The sequence below is a fragment of the Brassica napus genome (genome assembly GCF_020379485.1).
Source record: "Brassica napus cultivar Da-Ae chromosome A8 unlocalized genomic scaffold, Da-Ae chrA08_Random_7, whole genome shotgun sequence".
Classification (NCBI taxonomy): Eukaryota; Viridiplantae; Streptophyta; class Magnoliopsida; order Brassicales; family Brassicaceae; genus Brassica; species Brassica napus.
In genome coordinates this window covers 1-19350 of record NW_026014094.1, presented here as the reverse complement: position 1 = coordinate 19350, position 19350 = coordinate 1, and the positions used below count along the sequence as shown (strand labels likewise).

General features: G+C 35.3%; 1 protein-coding gene, 1 long non-coding RNA gene and 3 pseudogenes across 2 annotated transcripts; 3 read left to right on the top strand and 2 right to left on the bottom strand.

The window, feature by feature from the left end:
* The first annotated feature begins 266 nt into the window (after nucleotides 1-266).
* Nucleotides 267-1637, top strand: LOC125594506 (protein LOL2-like). The gene is made up of 4 exons (XM_048770686.1): nucleotides 267-468; nucleotides 550-657; nucleotides 1008-1117; nucleotides 1379-1637. Exons 1-4 carry the CDS (start codon nucleotides 294-296, stop codon nucleotides 1445-1447), a joined length of 462 nt encoding a protein of 153 aa, XP_048626643.1. The 5' UTR covers nucleotides 267-293; the 3' UTR covers nucleotides 1448-1637.
* A 2939-nt stretch (nucleotides 1638-4576) lies between these two features.
* On the top strand, nucleotides 4577-5468 carry LOC125594507 (annotated as a pseudogene).
* Nucleotides 5469-5762: 294 nt separating this feature from the next.
* On the bottom strand, nucleotides 5763-10501 carry LOC125594505 (annotated as a pseudogene).
* A 2662-nt stretch (nucleotides 10502-13163) lies between these two features.
* LOC125594503 lies at nucleotides 13164-13659 on the bottom strand. Its single transcript, XR_007329905.1, has 2 exons — nucleotides 13567-13659; nucleotides 13164-13480 (listed from the first exon to the last, which is right to left on the bottom strand). It is a non-coding gene; the product is annotated as an uncharacterized LOC125594503 (long non-coding RNA).
* A 3041-nt stretch (nucleotides 13660-16700) lies between these two features.
* Nucleotides 16701-18628, top strand: LOC125594509 (annotated as a pseudogene).
* The last annotated feature ends 722 nt before the right edge of the window (nucleotides 18629-19350 follow it).

Here is a 19350-nt window from a genome sequence, read left to right as displayed (position 1 = left end):
AATTTCCAAATTGAATATATACAATTGTAATTGTAATTTTGTAACTTTGAGTCTCTTAATTGTAATTTCATAGCAACTGAAGAGTATTGAAAATCGTTTTCATAACTCAATTCAACTCCGGTTTTCTTGCTCAATTCTGCTTTTAATTCAGGTTCGGTCCGGTTATAAATCGAACCGAAAACCAAAGAGGAATAGATCTGGTGTCCGTTTTAGTGTACCGGAACCAATGTCACATTCCGGTTTGTTTAGTCTTCATCATCAGTGGTGAGTTCTCACATCTTTGCAAGAGAGTGATGATCGCCGAAGCCGAGACCAAAGACACGATGGAAGAGATACAAACGCAGAAGAAAGAAGAGGAAGAGGATGAGGAAGAAGGTCCTCCTCCGGGATGGGAATCTACCGTTCTCCCTCCTCCGATCGCCGCCGTCACCACCGCCGTGAACTCCACCACCGCCGCCGAAATTTCCGGTATTTTGAATGAGTCTGTGTTTAGAGGGTCCGTGAATGATTAAAGATGTCAGCTTTTTATTGTTTTTTGAGGGGTTGTAGAGATGGCGCAAATGGTGTGTGGATCTTGCAGGCGTTTACTTTCGTATCCCCGAGGAACCAAACACGTCAAGTGTTCTTGCTGTCAGACTGTTAATCTCGTTCTTGAAGGTTACTGCTTCCTTGTCTCTTTAATTCATTAACTGTGGAATCTTGATGAATCTTCTTGCTGGTTTCGCTTCTTTATCCGTCATCATTGCTGCTCAAATCCATTATCTCTTATGTAAAGTTCTGAGCTTGGTATGGTAGATTCATTCAAAGTGGTGAAATAAGAATGATCTTTGGGTCTCTAGTCCATTATAATTGCTCTCTTATTGACCATTTACCTGATCTTTGATTCTTTATTTGGTTAGTCTTACTACTCTACTACTCCGTTACAGTTACTTCAGTAATATCTCCTTAATTGATGAAATATCCTTCTCTTGTCGGTTTATAATCAATGGCTCATTCTTTGTGTACAGCTTACCAGGTTGGTCAGGTGAAGTGTAGCAATTGTGAACTTCTCCTGATGTATCCTTATGGAGCTCCATCTGTCAGATGTTCCTCCTGCAAATCTGTAACAGACATCAGAGTATGTTTTATGTTCCTCTTGCAAGCATGTTTACTTGGTTTTGTTTTTGGTTTCATCAATCACTGATAAAGCTATAAGCTGGATCTGTTTTGATCTCTTAAGAAACCTTATACCGATCCTTTTTTGTGTTTTCATCATGTCTACAAATGTCCAATTGTGTCTACTCGAGTCCTACTAATTGTGAACTGACAATTCTTTGAAAGAGTCTTCTTATACATTTAAAGTAATTTTTACTTTTATTTTTACTATGTAAAATTTCAGGAGGACAACAAACGACCTCCATGGTCTGTGCTGCAAGGACCGCTCAAAACTTTCAGCAGTGTCCGGTGAGGAGACTAAGCTTAAACCGTTTTTTTTTGGGCCAAATGTGAATCAGTTAATGACAAAACTTGTCATAATGTTAAAAGGATAAATGAAACAAATGTCATCTTCAATAATAATCATTAGATTACCATTCTTTCAAATACTCTGTTCACCTGCTCATTTACTCTATATAGATCACAGCTCAACTATAAATATATTGATGGGGTCCTCTTAGGCCTAATGGCCTATGTCCTCTACAGAGAGACAAGAAATGCTGTATGGTGAACTAAATTGTCAACAAAACCAATTTAATGGTGGAGTCTAATTAATCAACCCTAAAATTTAATGTAACCTTGGACAAAACATTGTTTTATTAATCTGACATCTGCATAGATTTTTGAGCAAGACAGACGATATAGTTGTGCTAAATTAATGAGTGGGCCTTATGGAATAGAACAATGTTATAACACCACAAGTTAGTTTTCCTTTGATGAAATAATCATTAGCAAAAGAATAAAAAAAACCCTCTTTTCGTGCAACAAGAAATCCTCTTTTTAATGGAATATCACCCAACTATCAGTAGACTAAAATTGAATTTTGTTTCACCCAACTTTAGGTAGATTTTGTAAGCTATCGTGAAAACATCTGTTAAAAACCCCTCCAAGATTGAATATTAGAAAACAATTGCTAACTCTGCAATCACTTTTTTGGTGAAGTAATCATTAATTTTGAAAATTATATTTCATTTGCCATTTGTCAACAATAGTTTACCGTCTCATAGATTTTTGAATTGTTCTTGATTTTTCTTAGCTGAAAAACAAATATCTTTCGTTTCGATGAATTTTTTTTTTGGTAGACAGATCTTTCTGTTTTTTTTTTGTCTTGGTTATACATTTTTGTGTAGTTTTGTTAGTGGTCTTTCTTCGTTTCATCTAGTTGTCTCTTGTAAACATGCCATTAGTTTTAAATCTTGTCAACATTTTTCTTTTTTTTTTATATTAAATCTAGAAACAAACTAACAACATCGAAACGAAACAAACCGAGTTTTTTGTCTTGGTTATATTTAATCTAGAATCTCGTTTAGTTCTGGGCATATTATCCGAAACCCGAAAACCAAACCAAAACCGAACCGAAAAAACTAAAACCGAAATCGGACTGAAAATTACAAAACCCGAATGGTTCCTATATTTCCAAACCCGAAAAACCGAAACCGAACCGAGAACTAAACGGATATCCGAATATTTTGAATATATTAAAAATATTAATTATTTTTAGTTTTAGTATATATAAAATATAATTATAAATAAGAAAAATCTAAAAGAATCTGAATTACCCGAATATTTTTTTGTTTTCTCTGGGCTTAAGTCGAATTTTCGGGATTTTTTTGGACTTTAGACCCAAATCAAACCCGAAGTATTTATAATACGGCTCCACTTCGGGTTTATAAAATAATAGAAACCCAATCCGAACCCGACATTATCCAAACCAATCCGAAAAATGTCTGGTTCCTAAACAGTTCTTAAACATCCCAATCCAAATAACCCAAAAAATGAAAAAACCAAACCGACCCAAATCAAAAAAATCCGAATTCCCATGACTAATCTCGTTATATAAATAAATCTAGTTTATGAAATTTCAGGATTTCTCCGAAACAAAAATAACTATTAAATTTATTTTGGGTTGAAATTTTGAGCTATGTTAACTTGAAGATGTGTGCTTAGATGTTGAGCTAGAATTTAGTTTCAGACTTAAGTTTCAAAAAATTAAACATTAATCGTTGATTGTCCAGGTATAGGTCCTAGCTTCTTTTTTTGAGTTTACGTTCATGAAAATTTCTAGTTTTATCTCCATCTTATAAATTTAATCTTATATGTTACTATTCCATCTATTTCTAAAAAACAATGTTTTGAAAGAAAAAAAAACTTTTATTCTTAAAAGATACATTTTCAACATTACATTTTATGAATTAATAATGGTAAATACTAATTTTTAAAATAATACATATATTTATTAAATTACTATAGGTTGGAAATTATTGAAAATGGTTAATAATAGTATGTTTATTACCAAATTTCATTGTGTTTTTAATATGTAGGAACATACAAAATATTTATCTTTAGAAAGGAAGTATTAAATTAATATTAATATATGGAAACAGAAAAAATGAGTATCACCCAAAGACTAAACTTAAATTTTGTTTCACCAAACTTTTGGTAAATTTCAAACGTGTTTCTTACTCCCTAAGTTCTTTTATAAGTGATGTTTTAGCATTTTGATTTTGTTTCAAAATATTAGTTGTTTCTAAAAATTTAGGCAAATGATAATAAAAGGTGACTGTTCATTAATCCTTATATCATGATATGTTGTAATAATGGTCTTGAGTGAGTTTCTTCAAAAAAAAAAGGTCTTGGGTAAATTAAGTATATACAAATGTTAGAATAGATATTGTATTAGTCTCCTAAATTTGTGTGAAAATCTGTATAATGTCACTTAAAAGAACAAAGGGAATATGTATGAACATGCAAAAACATGAAACATAGAAAGTTTTAAATTAAAGTCAGTTCTCGCAAATAATTTTCTTAAGTTTTTGTTACCAAAACCTTTTAAAAAATAAAATGATCATAATAGTCTTTTTATTTTGAAATTTTTGAATATTAATTTTTTATTTTTTTTAATTTGAATTTTTTTTTTTAAAACTAGATTAGTTAACCTAGAGTATAAATATATATTTACCATTTAGTAAAAAAAACTAAAAATTGATACCCTAGGAATTTCTTATAAATTAATATTAACATATAGAAACAAACGAACAAAAAAAAAAGAGTTTCCTCCGACTGTTGGTAGTTTTTTTTATCTCTACTAGTTTATCGTGAAAACATCTGTCAAAAATGCCCTCCAAAATTTAAACTTAATTTAAACGTTCTGTCGATCTTTAGTTAACCACATGCTTCAATTAAATGTGGCCAAGTGGGGAAAATATATCTGTACAGTCCCTCAACAAGTTACGGAAGTGATGGAGACAGACACAAAAGACTTTCTAGTGAAGTGCGGGCATTAAAGTGATCTTCACACGAAACTCCACGACTCAATGCCTTAACTGTATTTCATATCTTCCTCCTATTTAATGCTCTTTCTATTTTATATTCAATCCAACTTTCTCACCAAACCCACTTTAACCAAGATAACAAACATGTTTACAAAACCGATCATTTTAGCTTCCTTCTCCTCATCGTCTTCGTCTCTGCAACTCACTCAGCTCGTCACAAGAGCGGAAACGATGGTTCAGGATTCGGGGTGTACCTGGATTTGACGGAATACCCGGATTCGGAAACGGGTTCCCGGGGACCGGAGTGGGCGGTGGATACGGCGAGGGTACGGTGGTCCGAGCGGTGGGTTTGGAAAGGGAGGTGTGGTGAGGCCAACGGTGACTTGTAGAGTGAAAGGTCCTTGTAACGGCAAGAAGCTGAGGTGTCCGGCTAAGTGTTTCAGCTCTTTTAGCCGCTCAGGGAAAGGATACGGCGGTGGAGGAGGTGGTGGTGGATGCACTATGGATTGTAAGAAGAAATGTATTGCTTATTGTTAAAATAAGAAAGATCACACTTTTATAATATGTAGTCATTACAATGATTATATATTGCCTATGTTGTAGTTGATGATCATAAGGAACCTTTTGTCTGGATTCGGTTGTAGTAGCTTTTATATGCATGATATATGGTTTGTGATGATGAATAATGAGGAAACTTGGCGGTTTTCTCAATCTGTGTTTGTTATATGAGAGAGGTCACGAGTTTTCTTACGATTTGACCTTATTATAATGATTTTGGTCGCATTGAGATTTCCAACGAATTACATAAGGGCATCATTATTGGTATCCCTTAGGTTGAGACCCTTAAGCGTAGGATCCCTTAACTTTTAACTAAAAACGAAGTCCCTTATTTAAGAGCCGTTCTTTAGCTTTTTTAGTTAAAAGCTAAGGAACCCTACGCTTAAGGACCCAACTTAAAGGACACCAATAATGATGCCCTAAGAACAAAGACCATTACCATCGCTCAATGTTATAGTTTTAAAGTTACCATCGCTCAATGTTATAGTTTTAAGGTTGTTTGTTATGGCTTCATCATGATCTTCGTAGACAGGGATTGTAACATCATGAACACCATCAGTACATGTTACGCTCCAAATTAAGTAACCAGTGTTGCCTTTATGGTTCAGTTTAGCTCCCCAATGTCAAAAAGAAAGAAACAAACAATGTATTATGATCTATGGACGATCCCTACTTTTAGTTTCTTTCAGTTTTATTAGACTTTTTGTTATGCAAGTTTTTTCAGGCTTTGGCTTTGAATTTGTCTAAAGTAGTATTTTTTTCTGAACTTCAGGAAACACATTACAAGTCTAGAATCCACAGCATTTAGGTTCTTAAAACTCAAGGTTTTCTACCTCAGCTCTTCTCTCAACGTTACGTAAAGCAAACACATTCTCAGGAAAATAAATATCTCTCAGGTCTAGAATCCAGAGTTCATGGTGGTTCTTCCATGAATAAGAAGCAGCTTCCTCAAAACTTGAAATCCTTCTTTTTCTTGCCTTCCTTATCACGCTTCCTTTTCTTCGAATTCTGTAACCATTCCACCAAGTTATATTATATACACAGACTAAAAGAAAAGGTTAATCAATAGTATATCTCGAAAGTCATTTAATTACCTCAGCAACCATGTCACTGAAGTCCTCTGGCTTATTGCGTAGTTTCTCCTCTTCTCTTGCTTCCTCATACCTTCCAAAATCACACGATGCAAAGTTTAGAACACTATTATTCATCTTATAAAGTCATATGTCGAGATTACAATAAAAACAAGTACTTACTTGGCAGGCAACACATTCTCCAGGGCGTCCAACTCTTCTGGCTGTAAGCTGACGTCCACACGATCTGTCTTTTGTCCTTTCAGCAAATCAACCTGATCATAATAGACACAAATTGCATAAATTAGCTACTTGTCATAAAGCTAACACAACAAAGCATCAGAGATACAACATAACTAAATGTTGCTGGCAATTCTCTAAACACACACAAGACTCGGAGATTACTAAACTTAAACGACCTTTTGACCAAAATCAAAAATTATTTCAAAATCAAGCCTTATCTAACCAACAGTGAATTGCTTGCTATCAAATAAGTATTTGGCATCGATTGCTTACCCTTTTGGCTCCCGGCTTGTCTTGAGTACCAGTTTTAATAACGTATGTGTGTGTGGGTGCCAGCAAAGTTCCAGGAGCAACACTCTCTCCCTTTTCTTCAAGTACCTTCACAAATAAATAAATAACAAGCATTAAGGAACCAACCAAAAAAGCGTTAACTGTGAAATATCCTTGACATCAAAATAAGAGAATATCCACCGAAAGGTGGTTGATAAAGTGAACCTATCAATCAAAAGTAGATTTCCCACCTGATATAGAGCCCTATCGGGTTCCTTTCTCTGCTCCTTACGAAGTTCAATTGCATCCGGAGTCTCAATGCCAGTGGGAGTGCTGAAAAAGGGGGAAAATCATTCAGTTTCATACTTCTGTTATATGATAAGCAAACAAAATACAAATACACCACATCGTTTAAGGCAATACAATACCTTGACATCGTATCAACCGATTCCATGCCGTCCTCTAGTTCCTCTTCATCCATCTCCTCTTCTTGTTCCTCTTCTTCCTCCTCCTCCTCTTCTTCTTCTTCCTCCTCCAAATCACCCCAGTGCTTGCTCTTATCAATAGGCTCATCCTAATATCACGATAAAAACAACCCATCAATAAGTACCACAAAATTTGAAGATTTTGAATTAGTTCAATAGGAAGCTTAGGTGTTCCACTTATGCTGGCTTCCTTCCACGTATAAATATAGAGTTTTAAAACAGAACAGAGGGATGTTAAAAAAAGCCACCTCATAGTTAGGCTGATCTTGCTGCTGGACGCCAAAGACATCTCCATACAATGGACGCCCAAACTAAATAACACAAACCATGGGCAACAAAAATGTGTTAGTGAATGGCATGGAAAAGTAAATTAAAAGAAGGACCCAGATAAATAAGAAACAAAGTTACCTCATCAACTGGAGGTTTTCCCCAGCCACCCGCATGATAACCAAAGCTAGCTCCTTGTGGAATAGGAGCATTAAGACCAGGAATTTAAGATGTGGGTACGAAGGGGGAGGTCCATATCTCTGTCGGAGAAGGAGGTTTCAGAGAAAAATCAATTACATTTCAATCAGAATAATCACAAAGACAAGTCACAGAAAAACCTGCATATTAATTAGCCACGGGGGAGGTGCGCCTTCTCCCATACCAAGAGCTTCTTTTAAGCCATGCGACAATGTCCCTGGTTTCGTTTCCCTCAGTTTTACCTATTTCCCAAATGAGTGCAATTAGATTCATGTACACAACGCAATAAACACAAGTAGCAAGTAGTGTAATAAATCATAATAGAGGTAAAATATGTCACGAGGAAATACCTCAAATTCTTTCCCTTCAAAATATAAATCCCCAAGAGCTGACAGCTTAGGCTTTGTTTGGTATTTGAAAAATGCATCATGGAGAACCTGAGATACGAAGGTATATCTTCCCTTATCAGTTAAAGAACATACATCAACATATGCAGACTAAACACGAGTAGTTATTGAGGCAAAACCTGGTAGTCAATGTCCATCTTCCCCATCTTTGGTTGCATTCGCTCCCGTTGCTTCTGCTTCAACTTTTTACCGTCTTCTTTCTCAATGTAAGCCTGCACAAGAACCAATAAAAATTAGCTATAGCTAGTAGAAGCATTTAGCGACTTCCACCTAAACAAATCCAACAAAAAATGATAGAGAATAACTTAGATTTTGAAATTTTTATACGGCAACAAATAAGAACGACTAGATTGTATAACTGAGACTGAGAAGAAAGAGAATTCGTCAAAAGCACAGAAGAAATGGCCATTCGCATCCAGAAATCTAGCGGAGTGGATAAAAAGTGAAGCCACTGCCTAGACAAAAGCTTAAGTTTCATATTCATTTTATATATGCAAAGTAGAAGGGAAATAGGGAGATGCTTAAAATCGTTATAATGCAGATCAATAAAAGAGTAAAATCATGCGGTGATAAGATACCTGTCTAATTTTTTGAATTCCGGTTGCAGCAATGAAATCAGGAAGATGAAATGGCGCCTTCTCTATACCACGCTTTCCCTGCAAAATTGAAGCCACACTTAGACGCCACCAACTAAAGAAAGAGAGAGAAGCAATATAATAATAGCATTCAACGCAAAGAAACGTGACTGAATCCTAATAGTACTACAAAGCCAGATGCATCTAACAGGAAGATCACTAAAATGCACACGAAAACAGAAAGTTAAGTTTCAGACAGGGAAAATCCCACCCAATTGATAAACAAAACGCTTTCCCAGAGAATTATCAAACGTCTCCAAAACATAAACACCTAATATTTCATGCATAGAAAAAAAAAATCAAGAGTCCTCTTCAGTTACACCTACAAGTCCAGGCTCCATGGTTATCACTTATCACAGACGTTCTCCTGCAAGAGGCACATATATATGTATAAGGAAACTTAATTTGCATGACGAGTGCTATCCCTGTTGATATACATACAATTCCCCTATGTGCCACACCCACAAATCACAGAAACATATAACTAGCTACAGAACTATTACTTGAAATATCACAAACCTGCAAATATTTTCTCTTCTGGGACCAATGTCTTGGAACAGGAACAGTATTCCGATACGACTTTAAAAACACCAACAACTTTGGGTCTGCTGAAGTAGCGTCCCAGACCTGAAAACATTAACACAGAAGTTAGAAATAAATAAGCATCCAAAACAGCTATAGAGGGATACACAAAGAACATGATTTCCCTAAGAAAAATATGGGATGCCATGCAACTGAGACCATAACATGTAAACATTAAATTCTAAGCTAAGGATAATCATAACATTAAATGTACAAGGGGTACATCATTACAACAAGATTATAGAATGTAGATCGGTTACGGTATAGAAGTATACAAACACACACAAAAAACTGACTCACGCATCCTATCAACAGTAAATATATATTTCAATGATGAAAACAGCAGAGTATGAATGTAAAGTCATGAATAAAGAAAATTTGAGATGTTACTAAGAATGAGAGACGAAGACACAAGAGGCTAAAGGATAGCAAAACCAGCACTAGGCGGGTACCAACAACAGAGAGAAGAAAAGATAGGAAAAAGCTTCAAAATATAAATGCATCATTACCTCAACAACATCAGGCCTAGCGGACACCTGCTTCAGCTCAGCAATCTTCATCCTCCGTTCAAGCTGAGAAAACAAAAAAATCAGGATTTTAGGAATCTTACAAAACATGCGCCTATCAAGATAAGATCAAGTAAAGATTATACCTTTTTCTGCTTGTTAGAGATACCCTTTTCTTTTTGTTCATTGCCCTGATCTTCCTCGTCCTCTGAATCTGAATTAACCTTCTTTTTCACATCTTTATTCTCCTCAGATTCATCCTTCTTAGCGTCGTCCTAGTAAAACAAACACGGTTCGTTAAAAATCTAAGCACTGGCGAGCTAAAGAGACAAAAGAAAAGAGTCCTACCTCAGAGGCAACAAGTTCCTTGAAACTGAACTTCTCAAAGATTTGCTTAAACTCATCGCTAAAACCATCCTCGAGTTCAGGCTGCTCTGGAACATACTCAATCTCAACCTGCTCAGATACAAACAAAGATCAGCTAAAAAAATCACAAACCCTAGAAAATCTCCAATCCATGAATCGAGTGGGAGAAAGTTAACACGAAGCCTACCTGTGGCTGCGGATCTGCGTTCTCCTTGGAATCAGAAGCACCAGAAACGTCCGCTTCTTCTGCATCGGCACGAGATGCTTGTTGTTCTTCTTCTGCTTCCGCCTGCGGCGGCGACGGTCGCTCTCACGCGATTTCTTCGAGGAAGGGATAACGTTACCGTTGAAAGCGTCTCCGTTCGGAACGACGCTGTTAACGTGTGGGACGGTGGTTGATACGACGGTCATGTTCGGCGATGGCGGCGATGCAAAGTGAGAGAGCACTGGAGAAGAGAAGATATTTATTTAGCTGCGATTCTATTTTCGGATCGGTTTGGTACAATTCGGTTAATTAGTAAGTCGGTTCCGGTTCGTTGGACTTAGTTTGATTATTGTTTGGATCGGATTAGCTTTTCTTGCAATTTGAAGAAGTCAAGGCAACGAATGGGCCCATCGGCCCATCACATCTTACTTGTTTATCGAAATTCTGTTTGTTATTATTTTTTTTTAAACAGGGAGGGATGTTCCGCAGCCGGTAGTCGCTCTTATGAGCTTTCCGCAACTCGTAGTCACCGCTGATCCGGAGCTAGTCAGCGCTAGCGAATCGAACCCAGGGATGCACAGCCAAATAGCTTGATGCTTAACTCTACCGGGTACATGTTTGTTATCCCTTGCAATTTAAACTTTTAATTTTACTTTTGTTCAGAAAAGATTCGATTTTGATTACTGAATAATACAAATGAACTAAGTTTTGTTTTCATTTTGTGGTCTTATATATTAAGATAATACAAATGAGTTAAGTTTTGTTATTATTGAAAATCTAGTTTAAACGTTCGAATCTAATGTCGCCAGTGATGTTTATTGTATTTTTTTTTCTGTGTACATGTTCACTTTCATTTATCTGAAAATTTGATACAATATTACTGAATTTTGTAAAATAAATAATAATCTAGATATGCCCCTATAATCAAATTGTATGCGGCCAATATAAATAATCTACCAACCATATAGGTGGTGTATGAAATATTAAAACATTATTTTTCTCGTTTGTGATACGTTTAGAAAGAACATCCGCTGCCATATTCCGTTTTCTATTAACAGTTCCCATCGAATAATTAGTTAACAAGGACATCCAACGGCAAATATCATATAAGATATCATATTACCTAATTGAATATGCTCTAATACCACAGTGTTGATGATTCGATCAAGTGATCTGAACTATCACCTTCAAACCATATCTGTCTCTATCCATTAATCCAAACATGTTACAGAACATGAAGAAACGTAAGTGTGTATGCTTGTAAAGGAGACATTACGTTTACTAGTTTGATCATTCCTGATTTCAGAAACACTCCACATTCTTTTCGGACAATCCATCCAATCCCAACAGTATTTTCTTTATGTCTGTTACTACTATCAAAGTTCCATTTTAATCAATTTGCAGGCGGAGATTCCCACTGTGACCACCTAACAAGACGTGGAGCATTTAATTTCGCTGATACAAAATTACTCTTCTATTCATCATTTTCGTCAAGTGCAAGTCGAGCATTTTCCATAGGATGTACATTTCATTTAGAAAATAAAACCTTGTTTCTGGATTTCCAAATATACCAAATCACCCATAAAGAAAGTTTGCAGATTTGAGTAGCAGTATCTTGCCTTTTAAGAAGAGTGAATAAGTGGCAATGTTTTGTTCCAACTCAGCAGATTGAATGTCATGTAGCAGAAGACCAGAGCATTTCCAAGTTGCAAGAGCATGAGGACACAGAAAAAGAACATGATTAATGGGTTCTTCATTCATACAACACCTCTCACATATTTATTAATTAGGGTAAACCCGTCGTGGAGGGGGGGGGGCGAGTAGTATATAATTAATAACACAAATATTATAAACTTTTATTTTACTTTTAACTAAAAATACCATTAAGGTTCATAATTTTTTACAATAATTTTATCTACGTATTTTAAAATTTATTTTAGAAATTATTGTTTTCTCCTCTTCTAAGTAAATAATTGTTTGGTCGTCTCCCCATAATATTTTTCCATTGTATTTTTGCATTCGTGTTTCAAGATGATTATTATTTTAAGTTCATGTAATCCACTTTTGAAAACCTAGACATCTTTGGACTGGTAACCGTTCTCAAGATTTGATGGAATATGTGTTGGGATATCCATTTTGCTTACCACTCTTGTGATTTAACGTACAAAGGATTATTTTGGATCCTAGACCAACCAAAATTACATGAGAGCTCTGTGGATGTTCATTATCGTTCTTTATCCAAGAGACTGTTTAAGTTTTGATAAATAACCAATTCTATGGCAGAATTATTTTAAACTTAAAGAGGTATTTGTTTCCTAATGCAGGGACTTCTTGGTGAGTTTTTGTATCAAATTTAAAGATCCAAGGTTGGAGGTGTATCAAGTATAATGGTGGTATGTATACCAATGGACTTCTCGAGACATTATCATTATATATTCTTTATGGTGCTCTTAAAAGAAATTAACATTTTCTGGTGATCTTTTTGTAGTTGATTGATAAGTCTCTATCTACATCTCCAGTCCTATCTATACTTTGTAGATCATATCATCAATGTAGATGCTTCACAAATCACAATAATCAACCTTATATTGAACTCCACTAAATTTCTGATTCATATAATTCCTTTGCATGGCAGAATATCTTGACAGTGAATAATAGCTCCACCAACTTTCAAGACGAAGACAAAAGACATGAGAACCTTCTACAGTCACATTTTTGATAACCTCTCTTTATCCCTCCAAAACACATAACCAGGTGATTACATGTCCTTACTGCCATAGCCTGAGTTTCAAAGACTTTTTCGATCTTCATATTTGAGTCGTTGATTTCTTTTCTCCGACCCAAGCAATCTACAACGCTCTTGGATGAAAATCATGTTGTTTTTTGTGTGTGGATTTGAGCTATCTTGCAAGCAAATTCGCTTCCACTGCCATTGATATCATAATCTAGAAAAATTGAATCTTTGTACTTAGAAAAAGGAAAAAAAAACAGACTTTTAAGAATGATAGTTCACGTTTGTAGCCATGTTCATGATTTTACTCTCTTTTAGTCTCTTCATATCTCCATATGATGAAACTTCTTTAAGCTCTGCATCAGACTCGTGTTTCCTCTTTTTCACTTCACTCTCTTCGTCTTCTTCTTGTTGTTGTTGTTCTTCTTCTTTGATTTTGAGTAGAGTATCTCAGATAATGTGGGTGGCATAGCTAATTGCCTAATTCCTCCCTGAATTCACAGAACGCAATGTATCATCAATCATGGAAGAATGAACAATCATGATCTTAGATTGTATTAATGGATGCTCAAAATACCTGAAGAGCATTGTCTAGTTTATTGGAAAGCAGAGACAAAATATGAGAAACCGAGTCAAACTCTTTAAGTAAAAGAGCCAATCATTGATGGAGTAGACTTAAAGAAGTTTTAGTAATCATGATCAAACTTCCACTGTCCTGTTGAAACAAAGATGATTTAATAAACCAATTTTCTTAACAGAAAAAAAAACTATGGTTTCTCTTGATAAGCTTCTACTTATCAATATTAAAAGAGAAACCCCCATTTTCCATGTGGTTGTGGTGTTAAATAAGACATACACGATCGAAAACAATCTGTAGTACTATTCATAAAAAGATCCTGTAAAGAGGAAAGAGAAATACAAAAAATCAATTTTTTGATAAACACAAATCAAAATGAAGTGGAGAGTTTATTATTCAATCTGTGCCAGTATAAGTTTGATAATCTGAAGTTTATAGCCATCATATGTTACAAAACTACGATGATTATGGCTTAAAGAACGGAATAACCTTAGCTTTTGACGAGGAGCATGTATACACCCAACATCTCGTTACAGAGTTTCAGGTTTCTTGCTTCCCAAAATCTGAACAGACACACTTCCTAACGTGGAAAAAGAACGATCGGCAAGTAATACATATGAGTTACCCCTTATACTAAAGAAGTTTCCATTGTTATAAGGAATTGAGAAGATGGTTTTGAGATGAGGAAGACTAATATTTTTATACTGACCCAAAGAAGAAAAGCTCGCATTCAAGGCTACATCGTGGTTGATGGATTTAAGAAGGGATTTAAAGCGATTTACTGGGAGCGGTTGGGTTGATGAAGAAGAAGTTCAGAGGATGGGATCGAACAAAGAGCAGAGATGAGGAATAGCCTTTTATGCGACGCGTAAAGAGAGAATTATGGTTAACTTCTATCGGGCTAGCCGGCTGGATATTTCATCCAAACATAAGGTCCAAACTTCATAACGAAGCCCACATCAATTGGATATTAAATTAAATGAAACGGTGAGTTTTTACAAATTGGGCAGGTGCCGCGCTGTGAGCATCCAAATTGATGACGTGACAGCTTCACATGAGAAAAAATCTTTTCTTTATATAATAAAATATTGATTAACGTCTATTTATACAAGTAACGGCTATTTATACAAATATGTAACGGCTATTTATACAAATATGTAACGGCTATTTAAAATCTTTATTGTTATATATAGAAACAAATAATGTATTATATAAAACCATGTAAATGTTTTCTATGCATGAACAGTTTTATGAAAACTATTAATGTTTTTTTGTCAACATAATTTTTTTATTCAGTAATATCCAAATACATGGTTCCCAGTCGAAAGCCTGGGCAAATAGGAAAAATACACCAATTTTGTGAAATCAGTAAAAAAAGCTATAAATGTGTTTTTTGTTGGTCAAATAAGCTATTAATGTGTTAACAACCCAAAAGAGCAATGGATAAGTGAAGAACACAAACATCTTTTAAATTAAATTATTCTTTTCATGAAATTTTAAGAACCATTTTTGTGATGACACGTGTTTAGAGATTTAGTTGACCAACATATTTCTCTAGAGATTTTAAGAAGCATTTTAGTGATGCCACGTGTCATAGCTAAAATGTTGTAATGCTTATCTTTTAATATATATAGGGGATATATATATATTAATCTGAATATCTATTAAATGTTATATTTTACACATATGATTTTTTGATCATTTGTATTTTATTATAACAAAAATTTAATCTATAGATCATAAATTTTCATTGTGAGTCTTTTAACATTTTTTGTAATTTATAGTCGTTTTAAAAAATTCAAAATATAACATATACGAAAAATCTAAAATTTTATTATATGGTTAATATGGTTGTTTAATTTATTTTTAATAATATAACATTAAAAACAATGGAAGATATGTAAATTGTTATCAAATCTTCATTATTAAAAGCATTACTTGTGTATATTTTATTCACTTTTGGTAATTCTATAGCTTTTATTTAAGAAAAGAAGGAAAAAAATAATTGTAGATTGTTAATTAATTCCATGGTTAGTTTAGTGAGAAGTATATTATATGTTTAGTTGACCAACATAATTTTCTAGAGACTTTAAGAAACATTCTAGTGATGACATGTGTCATTGCTAAAATGTTGTAATATTTCTTTTTAATATATATGGGATTTTGTAAAATAATAATAATTGTAGATTGTTGATTAATTTTATGGTTAGTTTAATGATAGTATATAATATATGTTTAGTGGACCAACATATTTCTTTAGAGACTTTAAAAATCATTCTACTGATGATACATGTCATAGATAAAATGTTGTAATGCTTCTTTTTTTAATATATAGGAGATTTTGTAAAATAAATAAATAATAATCTATATATCCCATAAATATGTAGTGCTATTTATATAACAGAAAACTGAATGTAACGGCTATTTATACAATATGTAACGGCTATTTATACAATAGCCGTTCGTTGTTAAAAAACGGCTATTTAAATTTCTTTTTTTTGTTATATATAGAAACAAATACTGTATTATACAAAATAATGTACATGTTTTTTATGCACGAAACCTTGTAATATCCAAATACATGGTTCCGAGTAGAAAGCTTGGGCGAGTAGTAAAAATAGACCAATTTTGTGAAGCAGTAAGAAAACTATTATTAATGCGTTAACAACCTAAAGCAGCAATGCACATGTGAAGAACACAAACATCTTCTTTTAGGTTTCGAATGTTTACGACCGCACCGCCCCGCAGTTAACAGTCACAAAAAATCTATACATATGCCACATATCTGTATGTTTTTATAACTGTTAAAACCGTACCGCAGGAACCGCTTGTTCCGCACCGCTCAAACCGCAGTTACCATTCGGAGCATTAAACTAAACTATTCTTTTCATGAAATAAATGATGAATCTTGATTTTACAATCTGAAGTTTAACATCGGGTACGGTATCAAAAACGAGTAAAATAAAATAATTTGGCGGATCTGAGTTTGAGACGAAAAACTATTTCAGGGATTGTCAGTTATTAAAAATAGAAATATATTAAAAATAAATAAAAAAAAACAAATGGTTAAGGGAAGGGGACCTTTGGTGTTTCCTTTAAAACCCCGATGAAGGGATTAGCTAATTTCTATTCACAATCTAAAACACTTGGTAATCTCTCTCTGGATCTTAGGGTTTCTCCTCTTGCAGCAATATTGGCCGCTTCTAGTTTTAGAACTAAAGAAAACTATTTTCTCCCAATTCAACAAAAAAAAAACTAAAGATTCATACATCATTCATCGGAGAAGATGAAGAATTAGGCTTTTCTTTTTATTTTGTTGATTCATCATCATCGGTAATTACAGATCTGACAAATTCTTAATCGTAAAACCAAAAGAAAAAACAGTAAAGATTCATCCTTTTCATCTACCCATCTATCAAAACGTTTCCTTTCTCGGATCCAATTCACCAATCAATCAAGCAATAGAGACCCAACGACCAAAAAAGTAAAGATTTTTTAGAAACGAATTTGACTTTTGACAAGAGACATATCCATTTGATCTGCAAGGACAAGGCAAAGTTATGTATAACAACAGTAATAGAGTCCAAGTGTATCTTGAAGATGGAAGAGTTGGGGAAATGGAGATTTGCCCTCCAAGGGAATCACATCAAGAAGACCATGTGATGAAGCAGAGGAGAGTGATGGAGAAAGTGAAGATGGGAATGGGTATCAGAATCAGCCGTTTCTCTCAACCTAGCGAGAGATGTCCTCCTCTTGCAGTGCTTGCTACTGTTTCATCTTGTGGCCTTTGTTTCAAGTTGGAAGCTTCACCTTCTCCTGCCCAGGAGCAGCTCAGTCTCCTCTACTCGTCATGCCTTAGGGGCAACAAGGTAATACTATTACCTCATCGAACATCTAAACCTCACTCTGATTTAGGCTTGTGTTGGGTCATCATTTAGCTTCAGGTCTTGTGTTGTTTACTAGCATATGAAGACATAGCTTGACTTGTTTCCATATGAGTAATGTTTTCCTTCTTATATGTGATTGTTGGTTCTTGCAGACGGCAGTAATGTCTCTAGGTGAGGAAGAGCTGCATTTGGTAGCCATGTATGCTGAGAACATCAACAACGACCGTCCTTGCTTCTGGGCATTTACAGTAGCTCCTGGGATTTATGATTCATGTCTTGTCATGCTGAATCTCAGATGTCTAGGTATTGTCTTTGATCTTGATGAAACCCTTGTGGTGGCCAACACCACGCGCACGTTTGAGGATAAGATTGAGGGATAGATTGAGGGGTTGCAGCGAGGATAAACAACGAGGGGGACCCTCAACGCATTGCGGCTATGGTGGCTGAGATGAAGCGTTATCGTGATGATCAGATGACAGGAATCTGTTGAAGCAGTATATGAAAGTGACCAGGTTATTGATAATGGGGAGGTGGTTAAAGTGCAGTCAGAACTTGTTCCTGCCTTGTCTGAGAACCATCAGCCTCTTGTCCGTCCACTGATAAGGCTGCCAGAGAAGAATATTATCCTGACTCGCATTAATCCCATGGTAGGCAAATATTGAAGTTGGTATATGTATGGTGTTTCCTTGAAATTTTGACTGATTCAGTTGCAATCTGTACGCACAGATTCGTGATACAAGTGTTCTTGTGAGGATGAGGCCTTCATGGGAGGAACTTCGAAGCTATTTGACAGCGAAAGGGCGCAAGCGTTTTGAAGTATATGTTTGCACAATGGCTGAGAGAGACTACGCCTTAGAGATGTGGAGGCTCCTTGATCCAGAAGGGAATTTGATCAACGCAAGTGACTTGCTAGCTCGCATTGTTTGTGTAAAATCTGGTACATTTTTTGTTACTAACTTATTCCTGCTTATATTGTGATCATGGTATGACTTCTTACAAGCTTGTAATTAACCACGACAGGTTTTAAAAAATCATTGGTCAACGTGTTTCCTGATGCAACCTGCCATCCTAAGATGGCAATGGTAATTGATGATCGGCTGAAAGTTTGGGAAGAGAAGGATCAGCCAAGGGTGTATGTGGTTCCTGCATTCGTCCCTACTATTTCCTCAAGCTGAAGTAAGTATAGTTTGGTTACTTTGGTAGAGTAATTGGATATGAAATTGCAGAAGCATGTGAATCTGGGTCGTTGTGGGGATTGGTTTGAGCCCAATTTGCATCAGAAGTCATAGTCTTGAATCTTTTAAATGAATGGTGTTACATATATAGTTCATTTCCTTTTCTGTAGGCTGCTGCTACACCGGTACTGTGTGTTACCAGAAATGTTGCTTGCCGTGTCAGAGGTGGATTTTTCAGGTAAGATGTAAAATTGATTATAGACGTTTGTTTCCATGACGTCTCTACTAGATCAAGGATGCTTCCTTGGTACATTCTGACGGTGAATTGTGTGTTGGAATGTGTGGAATTGTTTGATAGTTGAAAGAGGGTTGGAACTATGGTTATGAGGGATTTGATGATAGTATGCTGACAAGGAGTCTGTGAAATATATTAGGAGATGATGTGAGGGATATGTCCATCCCACCTTGATGAACAAAGCCATTACTTAGTCATGAAGTTGTGTGGTCTGTTAATGGCTTGTGCACTCTGGCTAAACTGTAGATTATACCTCTGCATAAACAGGACTGCCCGTAGCTAATCCTCTTTCAATGTAGGACGCAATTTCGGTCCTTGCTGAGAAACAAGGAAAGATTCCACTTTCCTTTGACGGGATGGTGAAGAGTTGAGAGCAAGACATGAAGGTCAGATGACCTTTCTTAGGTCTGTGGTTACAAAGTTACTG

Bases quoted from the DNA above. Each gene is read 5' to 3' on its own strand.
- LOC125594506 (XM_048770686.1), top strand. From the start codon at position 294: ATGATCGCCGAAGCCGAGACCAAAGACACGATGGAAGAGATACAAACG. The intron at 469-549 runs GTATTTTGAATG...GAGGGGTTGTAG, and splicing joins CACCGCCGCCGAAATTTCCG to AGATGGCGCAAATGGTGTGT. The intron at 1,118-1,378 runs GTATGTTTTATG...GTAAAATTTCAG, and splicing joins AATCTGTAACAGACATCAGA to GAGGACAACAAACGACCTCC.